Consider the following 27,622-nt stretch of genomic DNA (forward strand, 5'->3'; position numbering starts at 1 on the left):
AGCTGAGCGACACAGATTATGTTGTAAACACTCCTGACCAGCGATGAAAAACACACATTTGTCACAAAAACATGTTGAAACTGTATCACTCTCATGACAATGCTGACACTGAAAAAGCCAATGAAAGGTACTCTGCACTTATTGTAGCGGACCTAAGTCCTGATGTTGAATCTGGTTTGCCTGTGCACCATGCCACTCTGCTACGTGCCTGCTTGCTGGGTTCCCAAATGTTAAAAGAGCTCTCTAAGCAGTTAACTCATTTTGAACCGGTGCAACAAAATTATGTTCTGTTTTTTTCCACGTTATTTTTACTGTTGTTGCTATAGTTCTGTATCAGTCCAAAAGTTGAAGTCAGCATGAATTCAAAAGTGTCAAACCTCTCCTATATCGTGTGTCTGTACTTGCTGCATCAGATGTTGGCCGTCTGTTCATTCAGCTTCGATACCTCACTATCAAGAAAGAGACTTTTGCCACCAGCTGTCCTTCTTCCACGTCCGTTCCAACTGTTTGCGTTGCGAGACTATAAAAGTCCATCCTGAGATTGCCAGTGTGTGACAGTTATTTTGAGTGAGCAGTCCACATCTGTGCCCTGGGTGTCTTTGCTGTTGACCCATGTGTTCTTGTCTGTAGGTCTTCATGCTGTGCAACTGTTAACGACCTACTTGATATGGCTGACTCGTTTCCTGAGGCACTCCTTTGTTTTGTGAAGGAGCTGGACTTAGCTTAGTTGTTGCTTTGTGTTCATACTGATTTGCACCTGACCATTGGAACTGTTATGTCTAGCACACTAGGCCTTATGAGTGGCTGCGTTTATCTGTTCTGGGTTACAGGTAAGAACAGTGCAGACAGGTAAGTTTTTCGTTTCGTAGATTTAGCTAGCTATGGGCTGGGACAGGAAGTTATAGCTTTGTTTTGTTTCTTTTATGGTTTGCAGCCACCCTTCACCCTCTCCTTGTGTTTCCAGTGTTGCTTGTTATCACTGTAAACACTGCCAAACAAGAAATGACTTTCCTGCCATTTTTACCATCATGGCGCTTTGTAACTTCACTTTGTCCCTAGGCTTTACATCTTTGGTTTGTAACTCTGACGGGTTGGACATTTTGGGACCCAAGCACTGACACAAGACACACAGACGAGGATTACAGTGCAACAATAGTGCAATTTATTTACAGTGATGATTGAGCTCAGTGGGGGGAAGGGTGAGTGAAGTCAAACCGTCCTCAAGTAGTGACGTGAGGGGGAAGCTCCGTGCTGTCTCCACGTGCAGCACACAACCAGTTTAAACCAAGGTGAGGATCCTTTTCGTGAGGTCTTGAGTGATTGGATGAGTGTGGGAAGCGAGCAGGCAGGCAAGGAGGCGGGCAAGCGGGCAGGCAAGCAGGTGGGCAAGTGGGCAGGCAGGCAGGGCAGGCAAGCGGGCAGGCGGGCAGGCACACAGACGAGTGAACACCACGACAGCTGGAGCAGGAAGCAAGGAGCTGCGACTCTGAGACAGGAGGTAAAAAGACACAAGGGAATGAGCCACACAGGCAACAACTAGGAAAACTCGGAAACAGGTAATACTGAGAGGTGTGAGAAACATCCCCCACTTGGCAGGAGTAATACACTGGCAACGAGTAGGTCTGAAGCCACAGCTTAAGTACTCCACCAGCTCATCAAGAGATTGCCTGCACCTGGCCCAGCCTATGGCAAAACACTACGTCCACACTCACACATACACACAGGTTAGAGCACATAAGGGTATGCAGACAGGGACAAACACACAAAGGAGGACGAGGGGGATGACTGCCACCAGGCAGTCGACAAGGCTTGTCAGGATGCCGCCGATAAAAGACAGTCAACAGGGAGGGGTCCAGAATGCGGGACCGGGGAGGGGGAGGGGCTTCATAGCAGCCGACCATAACAGTAACAACGGAAATAAAGACAAAGGAATCTAAGCAAAAAGTTATAAATAATAAAGCAAATTGATGGAGGAAGTGCGACGTGACAGAATAAAGGAAGGAAATAAAATAAAAAAGGGAGCAAGAGAAGGATAGGAATGAGAGAAAAAAGAACAACAGACAGAAACGTAGCAGGAAGGAAATGAGACTGAATAAAAAAGGTCAAAGTAGAAGAGACAAAGAGAACTGCATAAAAGAGAACTGCATAAGTTAAATAATAAAAATAAAGTGAAATCTTACAAACTGCCATTTAATAATACTTTATTTTTGATAATCATCAAATTTGACCTCCAAATAACATTCAGTTCAGTGACAGACTCCTATAGAAACCAGCTGTGTGCTCTGTTTAGGTTACACAAAGTACACATCAATCTCTAACAGTCCCACTGTCTCCATTCTCTTAAAACAGGCCTCTGCATCAAGGTGCTTCAGCCATGTCCAACATCACACAGAACATGACATCCTATGAAACACAAGTATCCTTATTCAGAAAGGCACTTCCATTTTTCCTAAAAGCTAGTATAGTCACGGGAGGACATGCTCCTTTTTTGCTAACCCACACAACCATCCATCTTCATCATCATCATCATCATCATTATCACCATCATCATGTAAATGGGCTACACACAATTAAACAGTGTTGTGACAATTATGGGATTGGCAATATGATCGTCACAAGCACAGATTGGCTGGAAAAACAAGTTGAAACTATTGCATGCCATAATGATTATACATCTAGGGTTTTTAGTACAAACAAATATAATATAATTATTGGACACCTGGCAACTGTAACTGGTTAATAGATAGTTCCTAATGGCTCCTGGACAATTCATTTATTTTTTTGGCACAATGCACGGAATACATATGTATATATAATATGTGGAAATATGGCACTTTTGGAGTGAGACGAAGTAGGAGCCAGGCCGCTGCTTCAATTCTTTGTGCTAAGCTAGGATAAAGATGTCCTGGATCTGATACTTTATTTTTTCCCCAGACTCTTGGTAACTATATTGGACTGTCCCTTTAATGTTGGTGAAAACTCATGATACATATGGCCGAATTAGCCTCCTGAAGCCCCAGCGAAAAAATTAGCTGTGGGCATCTATTAAGCCACCCACCATGACCTTCCCCATGTTATCTTGAGATTATATTACTACAAAAAAAGTTTATTAAGTATATACTCCCCCAAAGCACAATACCCACTGATAAATTAACAAAGATGGCCCCTGGTTATTTCAATTTATAATGTACTTTAGACATTACCAAACAAACGCACAATTAATCAATTGCCAACATGACCACACAGTAAAGCTGGGACCTTTGGGGCTGCTGGCGGTCTGATCCAATTTGCCCAGTTTCTCACCTGGTCTGTGCACTTTAGGTTGCTGTGTCTTAACATGATCATCAGGGTTTGTCTAAATCATTTCAGACACCATGCTTGTTGGTAGGGACAAAAATGTCAATCATACAATAGACTTAGAAGCCATTATAGGTGCCTAATATGTGAACCCTGGAATGACTGTACAGACTTAAACACCAGTGGCACTTTACTTTTACTTTTAAGGGGTTTCTCCTTATTTGACAGGTGAGATATTGACATGAAAGAGAGAACGAGAGGGGATGACATGCAGCAAAGGACCGCATGTCAGAGTCAAACCTGCGGCCACTGCGACAAAGACATAGCTATTTGTACATGGGGCCCCTGCTCTACCAGGTGAGCTACTGGGTGCAAAAAAGGATTTCAATCATTCAACATAAAATATATTGGCATGCATTTATTACAAATTAAGTTAATTGGAAATACCTGTCTCCGAAAACAACATCCTTCATTTTTAATTACGCTGTGGTTCTAACCACATCTGCTAAACACAAATAGAACACTGTGTGTATTTTAACACATTCAGCAACAAGCTACCACACACTGTTCACCTCAGCCCTCGGTTTTCCTTCATATACAATTTAAAAATACAAGAATAAGAAAAATACTCTCCATATGTTACACATAATATAAAAAGTTCTCTTTCATAAAAACTTCTCCCAAGGAATGAAAATCACCACTGTTATATAATCTTGCATTTACATTTATATTTTACAGTAACAAACATTACAATGAAGGACAAAAAAACCAAATAAAACAATAAGAGCCCATAAACAAAGACATACAAACAACATAAAAAAGGTAATTTTGTGTGTGTGCGCGTGTGTGTGTACAGTTGTTGATTACAAATTTTGACAAAGTGCATCCAGTTTAACATCAGTGGACTTGGATGATAATCTAAGCACTACTCATGCTGTCCTTAAAGTTCCTCCAGCTATTTCCTTGAGCTATTTTTATGAGCAACATGTTCAAGTAGAGAATGAGCATTTTATTTAAAATATGATACGTCCTTTTAGTAATAATAATCAGCCAGGTTTGGGTTGAAGGTGCAACATTTACTTCTGCCTCCACAACTATTCAGTCTTCCATTAGCGCTCGATCTTTATTTGACACATCAGGAGACAGTTACACCAGCCTGAGCTGTACACACACAGACGAGTACTGAGGTCAGGAACAACATTTTAATAATAGTAATATTAATCTTAATTTGACAACTGGTCACTTCAATAGTTAGTTTTAACCAGTTCAAAGTCTTTCACGGTATTTCTTCCCCAGGGCAAAAGGACTGTTTTGAGAAGGATTAGAACAACATGGCATCCCCACTGTGGAAGGACACTAAACACAAGCAGACTATGAAGCTCTATATAATATTTCTGTGAGGGTATTATGATTTTTATTTCTGATAAATAACATACTAAAGCATACAGCTATGGTAGCAAGCACGCTGGCATCACCAAATGTTGACAAAGAGGATTTAAGATCATATGTACATCATCTAGTGTACATCATCTAACTGATATCTTTTTGTAAACTTCAGGCCATTTAATTGTACTTCTGTCCTTGTCCCAGTGTGCAAGCACAGGGGAGATAATTGATTTTAGTATGTCCATCTTTGACACAGTAGGTGGAGATATGACCCCTTTCAGCTAGTTGCTACTGGACCTTCATCCTGTTCACCTATCACCTTGCGTAGCAAACAAGTTAGCAAACGGCAAACAGATTGCATGTTGAACGGGGACAGCAAGGATAACTTTTCGGTGCCGTACATTTCATACATACTCTACACTGTAAGTCTTGTTTTGTTTTCTTCCCTCCTTCGTCTTCTTTTGTTTTTTTCTCACTTTCTGCTATAAATTTCTACTGTTCCACTTCTAGGTCTAAGCACAGCATGGGGACTATAGAGCATGCGCAATTACCTAAGCCAGGTCAGGTCCAATTTAGGCATATATATGAAAGAGTAAATCGACCACCAACCGCAGGATATGTTAATACGACTTTGAGAAATTCGACTTAGTATGATTTCAGTTGGACTAACATGTTTACATGTTTTTTAAACGTCCAGATATAGTTTAATTAACAAATTATTTCAGTTTTTTCTAACACCATGTAAACTTGCTGGGGGATTCTTTGTGGCTATCAGTCCAAAAATACCAACTGTGACTGGAAGTGGAACATGAGACAGAGGACAGTAAACAAAGAGTGCAGTGTGTGTCATTGAGTCAGCCAACATTTTTGACTGCAAGGCAATACAACTTCAACTCCAGCCTCACCCAGGCACACACAAATTTATATGAATCAGATAAGGGTGTAACAACACTCACACAGCACTCAGACTGTTCAAACACGACAGTTTTCCTTATTTTTACCCTTGCCATGTCATTTTAAGTGTCTTGTTAATAGTGTTGCTTGTCATCCTCACTGATCTTGCCAGCAAGCTTTTCATACTCTACAGCAGACCTCATGTTCTAAGCATACAACTCCAGGCCTTCTTAGCAGACACATGCGTGTGTATGTGTTTATATGATTACAGTTTTGTTAACCAGGGAGAGAATTGATGTCTCCACTTCAATAATTTCTTAAATTATGTGAAAATCATTAAAAAAAATAAGTTACTGTTTACTTACATCACATATTTAACACACCTTTCCATCTCACCCCCTTCCTTTTTTCTTAATAAATATTGATGACATGATTTTAAAAATCAGAAAAATTATATAGGATTCACAGTAATTGTTTTTTTTATCAAATCCCTTCCAACTCACTTTTAGATTATTTCAACCAGTCGAATCTGCCTGGAATATATTTGGTGTTTTGTGATTTATAATACAATTAGGTCACTATTCTAATGTTGCAAGTGCAACAACCAGTACAAAGCTGTGGGTCTCGGGCACACAGACTGTGTGGACATCCTGCCTAATAATTTGGTTCATGTGCTGAGGTGGTATATAGATCATGAGGGCAAGTTGAGTAATGAATACAGTCTCAGCCAATCACACTGCTCTTATGGCTCTGAAACAACTGTAAATGACACTTCACAAATAAGAGACTCCAGATTTATCACCATCCGTGTCCTGCTGCCTTCACATGTCTGCAGTGAGTAAATGAACTTGTATTTAAACAATACAAAGTAGCTGTGGACAACACATACTAGGACAATCTCACATTCATTTTCACTGACATCTTTGCTTTAACCACACCAAACTTTTCCAATTTTCCAATCAAATTTAAATGCATGTGCTGGTTGAAATACATGCAGTAGTAGCAGAAGTAGCAGATAATTCAGATTATGGCTGTGCATTTGTGAAAAGTAACTAAATTGGCAGCACAGTGACTTTGCACTGGAAACAGATGTGGGCAAACAGAATTTTAGTGTCAGGAAAATACCAAACAGTCAAAGCACTACTTGGACTTGTTATTGTGCTGCCAAAAAATAGTGCTCTCATTGATACACTTTACATTGTTCTTTCATCATACTATTATAAGCCATTCTGCGGTTACAAGTGATATTTCTCATTGGTGCAACTACAGATTTATAGTTTTTCACACAAAGAATTTTGGAATAAAGATGACTTATTTAATACGTTGACAAACGGATCTATGGCTTTTATAAGAAAATTTGCAATTATTTCTTATTGTTGCTCCCTGTGAGTCTATATTGATTACTTAACACATTGTGGCATTAAAACTGATCCCTTGGGTGACTACAAATTATTGTTTGAACCTGACAGTAAAGTTCTATACATAACTCAATATGTGTGGCAGACGTATAAAAAGGTCAGTGTTGCCTGTAGATTGTGATAAGCCATGATCCACCAAGGCTCTATGCTGTGTCTGAATGCCTAAGTCCCTGTAGTCTGTAGGACAGAAAGTACCAGTCAGTCAACAGAAGGAACCTTTAAGAGAGAAAAGGTGCTGCTGAGTTTGCTGTCTGGCTGACAGAAGAACTGCCATCTGGAGCTGTCTTGGTTTCAGCACTCTGTGGTTGTATCAGTCCATAGTCCTGACTGTATCAGTGTTGCTGCCAGTGTTATCATGGTTACAGTGTTATCATGTTGCCATCCTCTCTCATGCTCTCTTGACTGCTACTAGATGTGTGGGTGGGGTTTCCGTTGTGATTGGACACCATCGTGAAGCTGTCACACAGAGATGCTCCAACACTATTAGGCAAAGAGACGCTCTGTGGGAGAGGCCTAACTACAGTGGAAGTGTGCGGCCTGTTGCTAGGTGAGTCTCTAATGAGGTTAGTGTTGTTGCTGTTGGTTACCCGGTGGGAACCGTAGGATGTAAGGCAGTCATTTTCTAGAATGACATCACCATCATCATCATCATCATCATCATCATCGCTGTCGCCTTCGGTAATGCTGTTGCTGTGGGGAAAAAAAGAACAAAATGTGATTGAGAGAGCAGTTTTGGCTTTATATATATATATATATATGTTTTTTGTTTTTGACGCCTGATGAATAAGTGCAGTATTCACTCTTTTATCTCTGGCTTGGTCCCCATTGACTCCTGAGAAACGTGTCTTTTTAACTGCTAAACTGTTGCTCCACTATGTTCACTATCTAATACACTTTTTCCACCAAAAAGAAGCAAAATCTGTTTTAATTGAGGTATTGACTGTTTTTTTGTTTGGCTGTTTTTTTTCTGGTGTGTCAACCTTCAACATCACAGTTGTCCCAGAAAACAGGTTAGTAAACAGCAGATGATTGGTGGAATTCCAGAGGGATCTGAAGGAGTTAACATGACAAGCTTCCTGTGACGCCTGATTCCCAACCTACTTGGGAAGGAGAACTTCCCGATCTTCACTGATCCTCACTGCATAGAGAGGAGTCATCGGTCTACTGGGTGCAACAGGGCCGACCTACCATCAAAATCTCAACTCATCGTTATGAAATTCCTAAATTACCAAGTGAAGTTAAAGGTCCTGTGGCTAGTGCGTGAGAAAAAAGAGCTGCGGTTTGAGGATAAAAAGGTCCTCTTTTTCCTTGACCTCAGCGAAGCAGCGCAGGCCAAACGCAGGGATTTTCAGCCGGTGAAAAGTAAACTCCAAACAGAAGGAATAAGGTATGCTATGTTCTTCCCTGTGATACTATGTTTTAAGCATGGTGACAATAAGATAAGGTTCCACTCTCCTAAAGATGGTGAGATCTACATGAATGAGATCCACGTTAGCATGCCCCCAGTCACCTATGGACTAGCAGATTATGAATATATCCGCGCTCGCAAAGTAATCACTTGTTATTTGTTTGTCATTTTTGTCAAGAAAAAAAAATGCAAATACATATGACAAAGGCAATTTACACAAACTTGATTGGACACTTAACTTGGTGTCTGGACTGGGCTATGTATTTGCAGAGAGACTTTGTTTAATATCATAGCCTATTTCTTTTGTTCTTTTTTTTTCTCTCTCTCTCTCTTTTTCTTCTTTATTGATGCGCCGCCTAAAGTTTTGTTGTTGTTGTTGTGTTTACAGGGGATATATTGTATCAAAAAATATTCTTGTTTTTTAAAAAAAAATAAATTATATATATATATATATATATATATATATATCTGTTGTACTCATCTATGTGTTTTTTCTTGTTACACGAATCTCTATTGAACAAGTAGGCAAATGTTATATTGGACCTATTCATATGTCAGCACATGCTCCAGTCTTCTTAATTACATCCCTTTTAAATAATAGTTCCTATAGATATATCTGGAAATGCAACCGATCTATACTTTCTGACCGAGACTTTTGTTCCAAGGCCCAAAGTGCACTAAAAATGTTTATTAAGGACAACGGATATAATGATCCATCAAACTAAAGGGAAACAACTAAAGCTTTAAGGGGTATAATTAGATCTTATTGTTCAGCTAAAATAAGAAAAGAAAGTTGAAAGAACAAAGATGCCTTGAAGTGGACTTGCAGGATGCTGAACCTGATCATAAGCACAATGGGTATAGAGCCAACTGGGACAGAATCCTAAGAATTAGAACTGCTTTAAATACACTTTTATCCCAAAAGGCAGAAAGGGTATTATTTAGACAAAAACACAAGGTATACAAATATGTTAATAGAGCCGGAAGGTATTTACCTAATCTTTAACGTAGCAAGCCCTCAAAAAATTCAGTTACAAGAATAAAGGATAAGAACGGTAAACTGCATTATACTAGCGTATATTAGCATTATACTGACATTGCTAATGTATTGAATGTGCATCTTTGTAGACTTTAAAAGCGCAGGGCATGGAGGATAAGATGAATGACTACTTTCAACGTATAAAACTCCCTAAGGTCTCTGAAGAACATAGGACTTTGTGTGATATGGAGATAACGTGTAAGGAAGTTGAGGAGGGGGTAAGTTCATTAGCATCTGGAAAGGTCTGTGGACCAGATGGTCTCCCATAGACCTGGTCTCCCAAGTATTCAAAACACAGATTGTAAAATTTTTGCTAAATTACTAGCTGCTAGGCTAAATAATGTTGTCCCTAAAATTGTAGGCCATGAGCAGACTGGCTTCGTCGGAAATAGGAAATCACATTCAAACATCAGGAGGTTACTGTGGGGTTTGTCAAAATTATGAAACTGGATGCTTTAGTAGTCACGTTAGACGCAGAAAAAACTTTTGAAAATACAGAGTTGGAGTACTTGTTTAAAACATTAAAGGAGTATGCTTTTGGAGATGAATTGAATGGGTTAAATTATTATAATCTGCTCCACAAGCATCAGTCCCCATTATGGGGGAAATATCTTCTCCATTTTCTATAAGCAAAGGCACACAACAAGAATTCCCTTTTTCTCTTTTACTATTTGCATTAGCAAGGGAGTCATTAGCTGACAAGTTATTCATATAACTTGTTATTTTGAAGACTTGGTAAAAATGAAATTAGACCCAGTGGTGAGCAACAACAGAAAAGATCGCCAAAGATAGAGCCCGTTGTCCTTTTCTGTACTCGTCCGTATTGCCATTGTGAAGATGAATGTCCTACCAAAGCTATTATACCCAATGCAGATGTTACCCTATTATCTTCCAATTAATTTTTTTTTTAAATCATCACATAGTATTATTTGTAAATTTGTGTGGAAAAGCAAAGATTTAAATTGGAGAAACTGCAGTTACCAGTGCTCAAAGGGGGGTTAGCATTGCCTAATCTTACGTACTATCACTGGGCCTCTCAAACTATATACATACAGTAACTGAATGGATTAAAAATGATACCAATTCCACATTTCTGGATCTATACATTTATAAACAACGCAAGCTTGTTACAGGAAATTAAAGATAATTTTATTGTGAGAAATAAACTAAAAACATGGAATCGGGTCTGCTTGCATTTTGGGAGTAGGACTCAGTACTCAGTACTGCTGGCACCTTTTGTATGTAACCCCTACTTTGCACAGTCTTGCTCAGATCATGGTTTTAGAATATGGATGGATGCTGGTATCTCTCAAATAAAAGACCTCATTTAAAAAGGGACTTTGAAATCCTTCACTCAACTAAGGAATAAATTTAATCTCCCTCTAAATCAATTTTTCCGCTATCTTCAACTCAGAAGTTACGTCCAATCCATACCTCTATATAAAACTGGCTTGAGTTCTAATCAACCTGAAAAGATATTATTAAAAGCCTCTACTTTAAAGATGTTTATTAACATTCCTACAATTAAAAGTAACATTTCTTAGGGCGAAGACTTTGGGTCCCACCTTAATGATGGGATATGGAGACAGATCTTGCTGAATGCAAAAAAAAAATTACTTATTCCAACAAATCATATGAGACTCAATACAAATACAACACAAATACCTTGTGGTATGAAAAACTTATGTATATTCTACCTTTGGAAAGACTTTCACATGCACTCTGAGGTACCCTTGACATTTTGTGTAAGAGAATGGTCCCCATTAGAAATGTTTCTTAAAGGAAACTGGGTAAATGTAATCTTTATAGAAATATCAAATATAATATAAGTGTATGCAATATCATGTTTACTCATCTCTGCTGGCTGTGATGTTTTTTGTTTATTTTCCTTTTCCTTTTTGTTTTTTTTGTAACATGAATGTCTGTTATTCATGTTTGGTATTGTTGTCTCTTGTTGCCTGTCGCTTAATGTATTGCTTCTGTTACTGTTTGTGTTTTTTATTATGTCTTGTATTAATTTGTGGGTTCTTGTATCATGTCATTGTGACATTAAAAAGAATTAAAAAAAAAAAAGAAAAGGCCTTTGATAGGGTCAGCGGGACTTTTTTGTATGGGGTATCAGAGAGACTAGGTTTTAATAATGAATTCATTAGTTGTATAAAATCTTTACATAGAGACCAAGTAGCTAGAATAAAGATCAATGGGATTTACAGCAGGAGATGAACAGATATCCCTGTTTATCTGGGCAGGAGCAAGGTCAAGGGTCAAGTTCAAGACTCTCCAAATCGTCAAGGAAATTGAAGGCCTCTTACTGCCAAAACTCAGGGAGTACTACTATGTATACAAATGAGATATAGTATATTAGTGCTCTCCGGAGTACCAAGCTAGATGGAAACAAATTGAACTGAATCTGGGCCACCCCCAACCTCAGGCCAGGCTTGGAGGAAAAGATTATTGCTGACAAAAAGAGTGAGAATTTCATCTTAGAGGGGACACTAAAAATCTGGAATGATCGTCAAAAGATACGGATTGGATGGGGACAGGAAACTTATGATTTGTATAACACAAAGGTGGAGATAACAATAAGGTGGAGAAAAAAGGAATTACACTATATGTACACTTGTAGAGGGAAACATTTTTAAAACAGAATTTAGTTTAGAAAATGAGGCCTTTTTAAAATATTTTTAGCGAAGACACTTTTATAATACAGACATTGAAAAAGAAATTTCAGAGGAGGCTAATGATGTGATAAAGGTATTGACTGGGGCGTATAAACTAACCCCCTGCAAAATAGTATCAAAACTGTACTAGAGTTTACAAAAATGGTATGCAGTGCCCCCACCCCCCCTTTTTTGTTTTTTTTTTTTAATTTGTATTTTTGGAAAAAAAAAAATTGAAAAAAAACCCTTTTTTTTTTTTAGGTATCTTCCCCAGGTCAAAATATGACGTGTCGGGATGCAGAAATGCACATGGTGGCTACAGAAATGCATGTTGTGGTCACAATGAGAAACCTTTGGAGTGAGACTGGGTTGTTGTAATCAGTAGCTCTTATGCAAAAATCAGGCCTGCTGTCCTGTATATGTCATACCTTGCTGTAATAGGGTTGCTCTGTGAGGCAGGGCTTGGTGAGTCATGTGACAAAGCAGAGCCTGTCGATCCAGCTGAGCCCACAGAGCCAGAATTGCCCATTGAGGTTTTACTCCCACGATGCACCACATTGTTTCTCTGGTTAGCTGGTTTGACAGTCACAATGAGGTTGTGACTGTTGGCCACCATCATGTCTGTAACCTGAAATGATGCATAGAGGGTCTTAGCTTCAAAGGAAGAGACACTTTAAGGATTTGTTTATTGCAACAAAGACAAAGTAAATCACATAAATCATAGTTCCTTCCTTTAAATGTAAAAAACATGAGCATCTTTTACTATTATTATGAGACGTAACCAAGATCAAAGCTGTCATTGCAATTAAAATATACTTGTAACAGTACCACATTTGGAAGATCCATGTTGGATCTGTTTCATTTAATTCATCAAACTGCTGTAACTGAAATAAAACAAAATCAGACATGTCCCAAAACTCCATGCTAATGACTTACACAAAAAGTATGTACAGTAAATGTTACAAACTGTTTAACATTACTGCACATTTCCATCCATTTATGCCAAACCTTAACGTTTGCATATAAACTACATAAATTTGTTCATATTATGACGACAGTGATGCATATGCAGCAGCCAGAAGCTCTATATTTTTCTGATTTTTTGGCTCCATGGCCCCTTCTGCTGAAGCATGACTTTTCTTCAGCAGAAAAGCACTTATCAGCATCAGAAAATGTTGTATGGAATTTGGACTGAATGCAGCAGACTGCGAGGGGATCCACACCAAAGGCAGATGCTGAGCAGCCAGTCAGACCAGAGGGTAGTAGCAAAAATGAATGACAAAGAGAGGGATGGGCACTGGATGACTTTATTCACAGCTGAGAGGACACAACACTCAGATGCAGTTAAAAAACTGCACCGAAGGAATTACGTTAATTAATAAGATGCCAGCAGCAGTAACATACCCTACCAACCGCATAGAATTTTTATAGTAGCTGGTGATTTTAAAAGATAATATAAGATAAGATAAGATAAGATAAGATAAGATAAGATAAGATAAGATAAGATAATCCTTTATTTGTCCCACATAGGGGAAATTTGCATTGTTACAGCAGCTATAAGGTGCAGGATAAGCAGCAAAAGAACAAAAGAATATCAATAATAAAAAACAAGGTGCCAAGTATAATAAGAAAACAATGTGCAAAAAAAAAATAAAAAATGGTGGCATAAAATTACTACTTAAATTATTACTTAATCGACTCATCGTTCAACTCCAAAGATATAGCAGGATCAAGGACAAATTAAAATAAATCTATCTTGTACCCTTTACCTTAACTATACTAAGTGTTTAATATCAATTAATTAGGATCGTCATTGAATCAACTTTGGATTTTTGCTGCAGGTTTTTGATTTTTTAAATTAGAATGGGACAAAATATGTTTTCATATTAAGATTAAAGTGATTGAGCTGATTAATAACAACTGTGAGAAAAGCTGTTTATTACTGCATACTATGTTGACCTGGTTTCAGAATAAAACATCAGCTTTAATCAACCCTGCAGAATAAACTAAAACAAAAAGACTAAAACAACAGAACTTCTGCTGAAATCCTTGGCAGGTCTCCAAGAGGATTGATTTGGAAACTTGAATTTACCTGATCCAAAGATTTTCCTGCTACATCGATGCCATTGACCTCGAGGATCTCGTCATTAACTCCCAGCAGCCCTGTGCTTTCTGCTAGCCCACCACGTACCAGACGAGATATGAACACCCCCGGGACCTATGGGAGATTGAGAAGGAAAATACATCAACACCAAATCTATGACTATCTATGTCCAAATATTTGCTATATTATTGTATCATCAACTAATTTGGGGATGGCTGTAATGTTGAACCATAGACTGTAGATAAAGATGGACAACATGCCAGTTGCCCTAAATTGCAGTCCAATCATAAAGCCTGTCCCTCCATGTTACATCCAGACAGGGATGGAAGAGGTTTCGCAGGGTTTATGATGCTCACAAAAAATTATTTACTGATTTACAGACGTCTCTTTCTCTCTGTTAGAAAATCTGGAAAAGTCTTTCTGGGCCAGTGTGCATCACATGACCAACTCAAACGGTGTAATTCCACTTTCAGCCACGATGTAAATTTTGCATCAATGAATGGCGCACCTTTCGGGGGCTTGGGTGTAACCCAAAATTCATTCATCATCGCCATCTGTCAACCCAACATGAAGTATTTCAATTCGGGGAGCACTGTTTGCACATATGTGAGACCACACTCTTTGACTGGAAGCAACCACACCCACCATTTTCTGTAATGCAACACGGGGTCTTAAGCAAAGCATGTGGAATTCCTCTCCTTGGTAACTTTCCTTTTTTTTTGTAGTTTAGTGCCTTGCTGTAAAATAATGTGCATGCTTTAATATTGGCTGACATGTGTAAAGCTTTTGTTATAATCTGGGGAAATTGGGCGAATTTCACTTGGCACTGTGAGGTCGGAGTTGGAGGGCGTTGGCTAGCTAGTAACCCCTTTTTCACCCCTTAAACTGTGGTTACCATTTTTACATCAAAATTTGCTTGTCAATACAATTTTTTTCAACAGTGGTACTAAAAACAGGTGACTAGCCCTGTTCTCACTGCGAGCAGACTTGAGTTTGCCTCCGTTTATTTTTTCTGATGTGCCCTGGAAAACCAAGACTGAACTCATTGTGTGTGTAGGAGACGTTTGTGTCAGTGTTCAGCTCTCAGCGCTTTTGTAGCTTCAAAATTTATCTCTATGGATTTCAGTTTAGTTTGTCCTCTGTGTCGCTGTATGCACCGTCTGTCTCTGTCTTATTTTTTACAGTTTATTTTCACTTTTAGCTGCAGAGGAGTCGTGTTAAGTGACTGCTAATTAAATCGCAACACTGATGTGGCTGCTTCATAATAAAAGCTTCTAACGGACAAAACTACGGGAGACATTTATTGTGAAGAATTAACATGCAGTATAACATTTATACATTGTTCAGTCACTTGACTAAAACGGAATGCAACTTTATGCACCTGCAGCACATGCAGGGAAAAGGACCATAACAGCTGACCAGCCTTCACTGCCTCTGCCTAAAAGGGCTGAAAACAACGTTAATTGTTATTTATTTCTGCTTTGCATTGTATGTACATGACCTAATAAGGTATTGTTATATATTTACAAACTATGGAGCCTGCATTTAAAAACAGCTTGTCATTTCTTACTCAAAGACAAGTTTGATATAGTTGTTTATTAGTTATATTGTTAATGAACATGATTTCCACTTTATTAAAAAGCCATAGTAAAATTAGTTTGACATGCTTTCATGATTTTTAACTGTCATGTAGCTTCAGTGTTGCTGTCAAAAATGATTGCTAATGAATTATTCATTATTTTCTGTTTACATTGGTCTGTTGCTGAATGCAGTTTTAACCTGGAACAATACTGTATCGAGGACCTTAACAGTTTATGAGCATATGTATGCATACATTTAATATATGTATCTCATCTTTTGTAGTTTGACCAGTATTACCAACTTCTTTTGGCAACTTCTCAGTGATTGAAAATTATATGTTACTTGGTAATTAATGAAAACATCTTATCTGTATTCTTGTATTTATTCAATGTGATATTACTAATTTTCTTTTTTTTGTTATTTACAGGATAATGTGTGTGGATGTGTAAAGAGTGCAGTTTGGAACTAGCTAGCAGGTATTTGTTGTTGCAGCATTTTAGGCAGGCCCATGGGCATTTTCGAGGTAGTCCATGTCCATACAAAGATTGTCCATGTACATTTAATACATGGAGTAAGCTACTAAATCACACATACAAAAATCATGCTAATCAACAAGCTCCAAAGGCATTAGGGGCATCCACGTTCCAATGTCATGTGTGCTCTTTCAGAGAACTAGCATCAGAGAGAGATTTTTTTCAACACATAAATAAACATCTAAGGCATTATGAAACAGTTCAGTGTGTCTTTATAGGATGCGCATCTCAAACATTTACAGTACATTCAATACACACAAAAAAAGGAAACACAACAATTATTCACTAAAAGTCTTTAAAGTTAATGTCCTCAGTACAAACAGTCAGTTGGATCAGTCACACAATTTAGTAGTGCATCCAGGGTCTGTGGATATAGGTCATGAATATGAAATATTGAGTTGTGGTGATGCGGCAGAATTACACCTGCCAAATGTTACTGAAGAGAAAATTGCTTACATTTTGTCGAAGTTAGAAAATGTTGTTCACATCCTAAAGGCAATTACCAATGAGGTCCTTTCTGAACTACACTCCATATTGAGTACAGCAGCTTTACCTTTACCAAAATGTATTGTTTCTGATGTATTCCAAAGTCATTGACTACAGCTTGAAGAGTCAGTAGTTGATGAGCTTTCTACTGCTCTGCGCAAACTTAATCTGTTTGCTGTAGCAATTGCAAAGTATGGCCCTCTTGCAACTGCATATAAATGTACACAGTACTATATCTCTCGTTTTGGTGTTATAAAGCCTGTTGAGTACATACTAGCTGTTGACTGTAAAAGAGGAATGTATTGAAATGTCCCATTCTTCTGAGCAGAAGAATGGAACATTTCAATACATTCCTCTTTTAGAGTCTTTGCAACAGCTGCTCTATAAGAAAGGTGTCCTTGAACACCTCGAAACTCAAAAAACACAAGACCAGCCATTAGCTCACCTCCAAGAAAACAGAACCATAAGAGAAAGTCAGTATTAGAAACAAAATTAGTTTCTGTCTGCTGAAGGCTTGAGAATAGCAGTAAATCTTAATGTTGATGATTTTAAGATTTGCAACCCACTTGGCACATCTCGTAAGAAGCACAAGCTGTGCGGTGTCTATTGGTTAATTTCCCAGCAGGTTCCTCTTCAAAACTAATTGCTATCTATTTAGCTGTTCAATGCAAATCTGATGATGTCAAAACCTATGGCCATGAAAAAGTGTTTGAGCCTCTCTTGCAAGACTTGGGGATATTAGAGCAGCATGGTGTCTTTATTTCTCATCTTGGCCATTTTGTTCTGTCCAGTGTATAATAGCTTACAATCTTGCAGCCCGTAGTATAGATGGATTTGTTGAGAGTTTTTCTAGGGGGTAAATATGCAGATTTTGTACAGGAGATAAATCAGAATTTCAGACTACGGATGTCAAGTCAGGTGCTTTCCAACCTAGAACCAGAGACCAGAGACAGAGACAAAAACGTATAAGGCTAGCAATGTGAGAAATAAGATACACAAGCTTATGCAAAAAGGTGATAAAAAACCAGAGGTGCAATATGCTCTTGAAGATCTTGTCAATTTGTGTTATGAAGCAAAAGGTGCTCATGGTTCTTCAATGGGTTTGTTACCTGATGATGAAAAAGAAAAGCATGACATATGGTTCAAAGCAAAAATAATTGGTAATGATGAATTAAATTCCAATGTGAAAAGGTGGGAATGTAGAGGACTGCCTTGGCGTGGTCATTACATTTTTCCTCTGAGTAACTCAAGAGCTCAACGTACCCTGGGCAAGTGGGGGACACGTCAAAAGACACTGTTTTACAACCCAAAACATCCAACAGAGGGTTGTTAATTAACTTAACTGATACTCTATGTAGGCATCTGCAAACACATTCTGCTTTTAAGCCACAGAAAGTGTCAGTACTTGTACAAGTACTTGGCCCTTTCCATCACAAGATGCGTGGGAGATAGGCACTCTTGAGGCCATATCCAGCAGACCACAGGATGTAAGACATCTGAATGACCTCCTGGGGTCACTCAGGCACATGAAGCAACAATCATTCATTGCCCCCCTGTTGAGATGACAAAAGGCAGAACATGTTGTAAAGTCATTATAAATCCTTGTGTTGAGACTAACATCTACAATTCTACAATCTACAATTTCACTTTTATCCAAAGCGACGTACAACACAAGCAAGAATTTAGACTTAAGGAAAAAAACCCTTAGTAAGTGCAAAAAGTGCTTCAGGTGTGATTGGTCACAGGTATTGCCGTCTAGTGGCAGAAGAAGTGCTGCACAGCCCCCCACCCCCCACCCCCCCACCCTTTTTTTTTTTTTTTTTTTTTTTTTTTTTTAAACCAAAGTAATAACCAGTAGCGATCTCAGCATCTGAGATTCAACAATCTCAGTATCACTACTTACGATGACAGTCAACATACAACATCGCACAACTTTGTCAGTGCTAGATAATCATTAGGTGCTGGGTTTTGGACCATCTGACTTAATCTACCCCAAAGGGCAAAGAGGAGAAGAGTCAGGTTAAGTGCCTAGGTGTTCTCGGAACAATTGAGTTTTCAATTGTCTCTTAAAAGTAGAAAGGGACTCAGCAGAATGCACAGAGTTTGGAAGTTTGTTCCACCATTTGGGAACAACAGAAGAGAAGAGTCTAGCTAGAGATTTAGAGCCATGCTGGGCTGGAAGCACCAGGCGTCTTTCGCATGCAGAGCGTAGTGGGCGAGAAGGAGAGTAGACCTGGATCAGGGATTCCAGGTAGGCTGGACACTGATCCGAGGCTGAACAGATGGACAAGCTGGAAAGACCATGAGTTCGGTCTTAGACAGATTTAGCTGAAGGAGGCATTCCTTCATCCATGTGGAGATATCAGCCAGACACGCTGATATCCGAGCTGAGACCGTTCTGTCATCAGGTGGAAAGGAGAGGAAGAGCTGAGTGTCATCAGCATAGCAGTGGTAGGAGAAACAATGGGAGCGGATCACTGCACCGAGTGAGGTGGTGTATAGAAAGAAGAGTAGGGGACCAAGCACCGACCCCTGAGGAACCCCTGTCGATAGGCCATGTGACCTAGACACCTCTCCTCGCCATGACACTCTGAAGGATCTGCCTGTGAGGTAGGACTTGAACCACCATAGGACAGAACCTGAGATGCCGAGCTCAGAGAGTGTGGAGAGGAGGATTTGATGGTTCACCGTGTCAAAGGCAGCAGACAGGTCCAGCAGCAGTAGGACAGAGGATTGACCAGCAGCTCGAGCCAGTCTCAGTGACTCAGTGACTGACAGGAGTGCAGTCTCAGTGGAATGGTCACACCTGAAGCCAGACTGAAAGGAGTCAAGTAGGTTGTTGTTCCGCAAGTGTTCAGAGACCTGGTTAAATACTGCGCGTTCCAGTATTTTCGACAGAAATGGTAGAAGTGAGACTGGCCTGTAGTTTTCAACCTGGGCTTTTTGAGCAGTGGGGTGACATTTGCTTGCTTAAAAGTAGCAGGAAAAGTGCCAGTTTTTAGGGAGGAATTGACAATGTGTGTGACTGCAGGTTTGATAGTGGGCAGGATGGTCTGCAGGATGCGGGTGGGTATTGGATCGAGAGGACATGTTGTAGGTTTTGAGCTCAGAAGAAGTCTGGAGACCTCATCCTCGGTCAGAGGAGCAAAAGAGCAGAGTGAAGCGGCAGTAGTGGATTTGAGCTGACTGGGCTCAGGCTCAGAGAACTGGTTGCTGATTGCAGCCACCTTTTCAGTGAAAAAGGAGGAAAATATGTCTGGAGTGAGTGTGGCGGAAGGCTGAGCAGCTGGAGGAGAAAGCAAGGAGTTAAACACCATAAACAGTTTTCTGGAATCAGTAGCAGCACAGATCTTGTTCTGATAGAAGGCTTTCTTAGCGGACTGCAAGGAAGAGGTAAAGGAAGCAAGTTTCTGTTTGTATGAGGACAAATCAGTGGGTTTCTTGGGATTTACGCCACTTTCTTTCTGCTGCCCTGAGTCCAGTTCTTTGTTCTCTCAGAGCTTCAGAGAGCCATGGACTTGGTTGTTTTTTCTTGGCTGGTTTGGACACCAGGGGGCAGAGTTTGTCCAGAGAGGATGCCAGAGAGGAACAGAGTGTTTCTGTAGCCTCATTAACAGAAAGTGAGGAGAAGTGTGAGTGGTCAGGCATGGCAGAGCACACTTCATCAGACAGCTGTGCTGCTGTGAGGGACTTATGGTTTCTGCGGAGGGAAATTTTCTGAGTGGGTGTCTGCAATTGCGGAAAGGTAGCTGCAAATTTTTTCAAGAAATAGTCTGACAGGTGTAGTGGGGTAACTGTCACATCTGCTATGGAGCAGTTATGAGTCAGCACCAAGTCAAGGACTTTACCAGCTTTGTGAGTGGGAGGAGAAGGAGCTAGTATAAGTGCAAAGGAGGAGAGGAGTGCCAGAAAGTTGTTTGCCAGAGTACTGTCAATGTGAATGTTCATGTCTCCCATGACAATCAGTGGTGTGCCATCATCAGGGATGTCAGAGAGTAACATGTCCATTTCAGAGACAAAGCCATCCAGATTACCCCCTGGTGGGCGGTACACAACCAGAATATATGCTTTGATGGGAACAGTGACATTTAGAGCATGATATTCAAATGTTGTGTTGCTGCTCAACGGGCGCAGTGTGGAAAAAGACCAGTTGTCAGGAATGAGCACGCCAGCACCGCCTCCTCGTCCAGTGGACTCAGAGAGTGCAGCTGGTGTAGCTGAGTTTTCTGGGCGGATCCATGTCTCAGACAGAATCACTTGGACCTAGGTTGTGAGTTAAAGTTTAACTTAATTTTCTAATCCTTCTCTTTGTAGGTAAGAGTTTGTCTATGTACTTTGATGAAGAAGTAGGACCAACTCCCATTCTTTTATCATTTAATTTGAGTGATTTAGGTAAAAGCATGTTTTATTCCCTTTTTGTGATGGAGCCCTATTGCCATCTAAGTGACCTTAATTATCATTAATCTTGTAACCAACTTTATATAGTTACATCTTATTTTGCATTCATTGTATAATGTTAAAAAGTAATCATATATCTACGTAATCACCAAGTTTGTTAGGATCCATGGTACAGTGTTATGTTATGTGTGGTCATTTAACAGAATTGAGCAAAGGATCTTCAGAATCATGTGTTACGTTATAAATTGCCTTTAGATCTCCTAACATGTATTTGAAGTTACTGTGATGAGACTATAGTGGTGATGAGATAGGTGAATTTATACACCAGGGGTTAGATCGCGTAATTCGTCATAAAATACAGAGACATAAATGTCTCCTAAATTACATTAGGTCTTTTAGAAACTAATGCCAGATGTGCAATCGCTCGGTGCAAAAGTTCGCTAACTCCGCCTTCCATCCACACCCCCAAATTGAAAGATAAAAACTGAGTGAGCTCAGCTCAGCTTTCGCTTCTCAAGTTTCTCTCTTCTCAAGTTTTTCTTCAAGCCTCTTCAGGCTTCTTTTGGCTCCTTTTTACCACGGCGCGTCTCGGAGCCGCAACAGCTCACCAGAGCTGAACTTTCACTTTTGAAGCCATTTTCTTTTTAAATCTCTTTGACGCTTTTCTTTATACCAGTTTTTGGTCAGTAAAGACACTTTTGTAATTCGTTTTAAGTAAACTCAAATTAATAATTTAAAGTGACTCCCTCAGACCAGTGGGACTACTTTTGATTATTTCTGCGAGTTTTAATTGAGAAGGACACTATGCGATTCGCCATCAACTCTGCCACGGATCTAGAAGCAACACCTGCTGCACAAACTATCAGCATCCGTTGCCTGCCCTTAAGGACTTTGTTTAAAGACTTTTACTGGTTCGCGGAGGCGAAAACGAGGCCAGTTAAAGATCGCCGCACACTGACTCCACCTTCCTGGCCGCCGCCGCCTTTCAGCGGGTCACCTCGTCTGGAAGAGGCGCCGCAGCTCTCCCCTGGAGAGTGACGCGAGGACCTGGACCTCCCCGGAGAAGTCTAATCAAGTCGACAAAAGTAGGCAGAATAACATTTTCTAGTGATCAGAGTCGTATAGCGAAGCTTTAATGCCAAATTTCTAAATTCTAATTCACTGTTCAGTGCGCATCCACGCTTTAGATGGTCACGTATTTCCACCCACTATCATCCATAATTAATCATTTGCATCACCTGAACATACATCACTTAGGTTCCCTCTCATTTGTTCACTGTCCCTTATATGTCATACTATTTCCTCTATTTACTCCTCATTTTATTAGCCTAAATAATTTATTCTCATTTATTGCCAAGTTGTTGTCTGTGGATATTATTTCATGAGAGAAACAAGATCAATGTATACAGAACAAACGGTACAGATTGTGAGATTGATTAAAGTAATGACATATTTTAACACTGTCACAATTTAAGATTTAATTTTCTCCTGAATGGAGAATGGTGCCCCTTTTACTTTAACAAGTGCAAAATCCAAATTCTAACGTAGTTATTAATAACTGCTACAGGAAAAATGTTCTGAACAACATGCACTTAATGGTGATAATGATGACGATAATGATGATGATGATGTAAACCCAGAGGACTGTGTTACAAATGTTCCAAGCAAACACACAAGCAAAAAAGTGCATGCATTTGAAAATCAAGCACTACATCCTCTGTAAGAGTCAAAGCAGAGACAGACAGAGCTGCGCTGCTTGCCCGTGTTGCAGCCTTAAAGAAAATGCATGCTTTGGAGGAGCAACAGCAAAACCTGAAAAGAAAAAGAGAACAACTTAAGCTGGAAGCTCTGCTAGCAGCATCCACTGCTAAATTAGCAGTTTTACAGGCCTCTGATCCAAGCATTTCCAAAGCATCAAATGCAATTAATTCCTACTTGCAAAGGGGAAAAAAAGGAAGGAAGCAATTGCAAACAAGCTAAATCCTTTGGCAAATGAGTACAAACCTGAAAATCAGAACAAACTGCAGGAACGTGAGGATTGGACGTTACCGACAACTTACCCAGCACCAACTGTTGCACAGCCTCTGGAGGCTAGTCAGCAAAAAAAGGCTGAATCAAAGAAACGGACTGACTCGCAAATGCAGGGTTACCCTAACAACCCGCAAGTGGATGCATAATCTCAATTTTGGCAACCCTCTTTGCATTGTGTTCAGCCCATCCAGGAAAGGCAATGTCCCCTGCTCACTGCTCAGCCTGTGGATGAAATGCAGCCTCCTGCTTTCAGTTCTCAGCCAGTGGATGAAAGACAGCCTGGAGATATTTATACCATAATGCAAAGACAAAATTAAATTACAGCAGCAGTTCACAAGAGGACAGCCAAGAGAGTTGGTGCATAGTTGTAGAACACATGCTACCTGGTCAAGGCTATGATCAAGCAAAAAGGCTACTGCAGGAACACTTTGGCAATGAATATAAAATTGCTACTGCATACATGGAAAGGGCATTGGCTTGGCCCTCAATAAAACCAGAGGATGTGAATGCTATACAAGCCTTCTCTCTTCCTGTGTTCATGTTGCAATGTCATGGAGAAGCTGGAGTACATGCAAGAGTTGAACATGCCAAGCAACATGAGAGCGGTGATGTCTAAGTTGCCATTTAAGATGAGAGAGTGATGGCGAACTGTGGCACATGACATACTGGAAACATCCAAATGGAGAGCTTTGTTCAAGGATTTGGTTGCATTCATTGAAAAACATGATAATTCTATCAGATCCCTTATTTTGGTAACATTCTGGACCCACTATCAGGAACAGCTGGTTCAAAGGTTGTCAACAGATTGAGGCCACATTCAGGAAATAGAATCATAGCAAACAGCTTTGCCACCACCATTGCTCCTGTGCAGTCAGTTGACAGCTTCAGAGACTCAAGGGCAGTCTCACATGCTCGTGTCTCTACAGTGTCTAAGTGTACTTGTGTGTGTTGTAATCAAGGTCACTCACTGAAAGAATGTCAGCAGTTCAAAAGGAAGAAGCACAGAGAGAAAATCCGCTTTCTAAAGGAGAAAGAGCTTTGTTTCGATTGCTTATATCCAGGTTACAGGAGTCGTGACTGCAATGAGCTTTTGACCTGCAGGAGTTGTGGTCAAAGCCATCCAAGTGTGCTTCATGTTGACAGGAGAGACGAAGCCAACACAAACACTGAACATGCTGAAGAGCCAGTAGCATGCAATATCACAGCATCTCATACAACTTGTGGTCATACAGGGGCTGGAAAAGATCACTGTCTTCTTTCCATCCTGCCAGTCTAGGTCAAGTCCATCAAAGGAGACCGGATAGTACAAACATATGCCTTTTTGGATCCTGGAAGTACTGTCACCTTCTGTTCGGAGCATCTCATGCAACAGCTCAATCTGACTGGTAGGCAAACCCACATTCTTCTGCAAACCATGGGACAGGAAAGAGTCGTGCCAGCCTATGAATGTACAGGCTTGGAAGTGTCTGGTTTGGAGACCAACCTCTTTTATAAGCTCACAGAAGTCCTCACACAGAAGAAAATGCCAGTTACAGACAACATTGTGACTGAAGGAGATTTGGCAAAATGGCCAGACCTGTCGAAGGTACAAATCCCCTGCATAACAGCTAATGTGGACCTGCTGATTGGAAGCAATGCACCCAAGAAGATGGAACCTTGGGAGGTCATTAACAGCCATGGGGATGGCCCATATGCTATAAAGACAGCACTTGGTTGGGTCATTAACGGACCTTTGCAAGGAAAGGGAAGCAGCTGGGAATCAGAGTTCTCTTTAGCAGTCGTCAATAGGTTTTCTGTGTCTAGGTTGAAGGAAATGTTGCTCAAGCAGTGCAATCATGATTTCAATGAGAGAGCTACAGAGGAGTAAGGCCTGTCAAGAGAGGACATCAAGTTCATGGTAATTGTGGAAAATACTGCAATTCTTGAGGATGGTCACTACAGCCTGTAATTGCCCTTTAAGAAGGACAATGTGGCTCTGCCCAACAACTTCTCTGTGGTGAAGCAGAGGGTACTCAGTCTGAAGGGGAAGTTCCTGAGCAATGGGCAGTTTTTCTTGTTCATACCTCAACAAGATGATTGGCAGGGGCTATGCAGAACAACCAATAAATAATCCATAAAAATCAAAGAAGAAGACGTTGGATGTTTTTATTTCACAAGACACAAAGAAGCGGTGCGTGGCAAGCACGTCAATCATGTTTAGCCCGTCTATGCAGCCCATCAGTGGCTTTGAGTTTTAGACGTAGTCACTACAGATTTGTTGCTTCAGACCTCTAATTTCATAGTGGACTATGATATTTGAGGCTAAACATAGCTTTTTTAAACAGGTTGCACATCATTCAAACTGCTTTAAGAACATACCTCTTTCCCTAGCTATCAAACACCAGTTCATGCATGCCTATAACATGCATCCTTCCAATCTCAAGAGGTCCTCCTTAGAGGTCACAGATGTCCCAGGCATGCCTGTTGATGTCCTTAATGAGGGGGTAGTGTCTGTGCTGAAGCTAAGATACCCACATCTGACAGAGGTTTATATGTCAAAAAATGTCTCTTGCAATGGCATACATTATGGGGAGTTTTTCTAGGGGGATCTACAGATGGAGAGATCATTCAGCTGTGCATTCTTAAGGAGCAGTTGTGTTTTCTAATAAAGGATGAATGTGCCTGGTATAGGGAGCATTTTGGTGGATTTGGACTTTCTGCCTCAACCACTACGGAGGTTGGCCTGATTGAGTTTGGTAACTTGGAGGATTCATATCCTCTTGTGGAGTACATGGTTGGGGGTTTGCGCATGGTCATGCTGAAAAGATTCTTCATTGCTAAAGGTTAATGTCACTGTTAAAACTAAATAGTCTGAGTCCTGTATGTCAGGCTCTTAGAAAATATAATACAAAAACTATTTTTGTTTTGTTATGTTATCTTGAATTATAACCCAAACGATTTTCTCCTTTTTTTCTGGTCTAGATTAAAGGTGTTCAATAATAGCAGGTCCAGCTGTTCTACAGATCATCTTCGTGACGAGTCTGACTCAAGAAAACTACCCCTGATTTCTGGTATTCCAGCAACAGTGGAAGAACTACATATGGCAATAAAGGCCTTCTTTCAATTGAAAGAGGAGTTTTGGTTGCAATACATGAATGCTGACTTTAATAAGTTCATGAGCCTAACTTCAGTATCTGAAAATCAAAACAAAAGCACACTGAAAGTAATATACATTCCAGTCTTGCCACCCGAGGAGCCCTACATCATGTAGTAGAAACACCTGTTGACACTTCAAGTTCGACTGGCCCAGATCCTCAAGGGTCGACTTCCTCAATAGGAAGCCTCAGGTTTTTGTGATCACCAAGTTTAACTACAAGGCTGAATTTGAGCTACAGCAAAAGAATGCAGAGTTTAAGACAAACGGACCATACTTTAGCCTTGGCCCAAAGCTGAAAGGAGTCACCCTTGATGGCCTAGCTCAATAAATTATGAAATACACAAAATACCCAGAAGACTATCAATGTGAGGAGGTAGCAGCATCTTTGACGAGGGCCCATCCTTGTTTGGGACAGTTGGGAAACAAGACAGGTTTTTGGAGATGGAAACAGTCACTTAATTGTAAAATACAAAACTATAGAACAAAACCTTGGCAACTTGGACATCTTGAGATCTGTGTGAACTCCTTGAAGCACAAACGAGAAGGCCAAGTTAAAGCTGCAGCCAACATTAAAAAACCAAGAAAGGCTGAAGTTAACTACATTCCTCTGCACCCAAAAGATGAAACCGCAGAAAGCTTGGAGAATGAAAGAGTCACTTATTGTCAGAACTGAAAAAGCATGATAATGAAGTTGTTATAAAAGCAAAAATGGAGAAGACCTTTTCCCACAGATGCCTAGAGATTGTGGAGCAGACCCATTATAGCAGATTTCAAAGACACACGGCCTGCCCTGTTCCAGGAAAGTGAAGTAAGTAAACATGTATGTCTGTATGCAAGGGTAAATTGTACACATTACAACTACTCAGATTACTGCAATGAAGTCAATTTTAAGGTCCATCCCTTTTGAATTTTTGTAAGTCTGTGACTTTTACACTTAAGTATTCATTACAACATCATCTACTCTACTTTTAGATTAATGAGCACCAAATACATTTGAATGAAGATCAAAACTTTTTTTGTAGCCAATAAGGCTATGTGATCATACCAAACAAACATGATAGGCCTAGGTTTGGAGAGGTGACCATTGAACAGAAGGGAATAGGAGGTAATGCATTAAACATCAATGGATAAGTATTAAATAGTTCAGAGTTCTTTGAGTACTTTAACTTTGAGTACTTTTTTTAATACCAGAGGTGTTACATGTGATCAAAAATATGTCCGTTATGTGTCTATACATGACTGAAATAAAAT

The 27,622-nt window shown here is 39.9% G+C and overlaps 1 protein-coding gene across 3 annotated transcripts in view; it reads right to left on the reverse strand.

The window, feature by feature from the left end:
• Positions 1 to 1,178: 1,178 nt before the first annotated feature.
• Positions 1,179 to 27,622, reverse strand: part of LOC121949843 (partitioning defective 6 homolog alpha-like) — a 108,068-nt gene continuing 81,624 nt past the window's right edge. For 2 of the 3 annotated variants that reach the window (XM_042495635.1, XM_042495637.1), the window contains exons 5-7: positions 14,195 to 14,320; positions 12,531 to 12,730; positions 4,079 to 7,685 (exon numbers count right to left, since the gene is read on the reverse strand). In XM_042495635.1, the coding sequence (XP_042351569.1) occupies positions 7,355 to 7,685; positions 12,531 to 12,730; positions 14,195 to 14,320 (657 nt within the window). In that variant the 3' untranslated portion in view covers positions 4,079 to 7,354. Of the gene's footprint in view, positions 1,487 to 4,078; positions 7,686 to 12,530; positions 12,731 to 14,194; positions 14,321 to 27,622 lie in introns of those variants that run through there. The other variant, XM_042495636.1, reaches the window with a different exon arrangement.

This window comes from Plectropomus leopardus, chromosome 11 (assembly GCF_008729295.1).
Source record: "Plectropomus leopardus isolate mb chromosome 11, YSFRI_Pleo_2.0, whole genome shotgun sequence".
NCBI classification, from domain to species: domain Eukaryota; kingdom Metazoa; phylum Chordata; class Actinopteri; order Perciformes; family Serranidae; genus Plectropomus; species Plectropomus leopardus.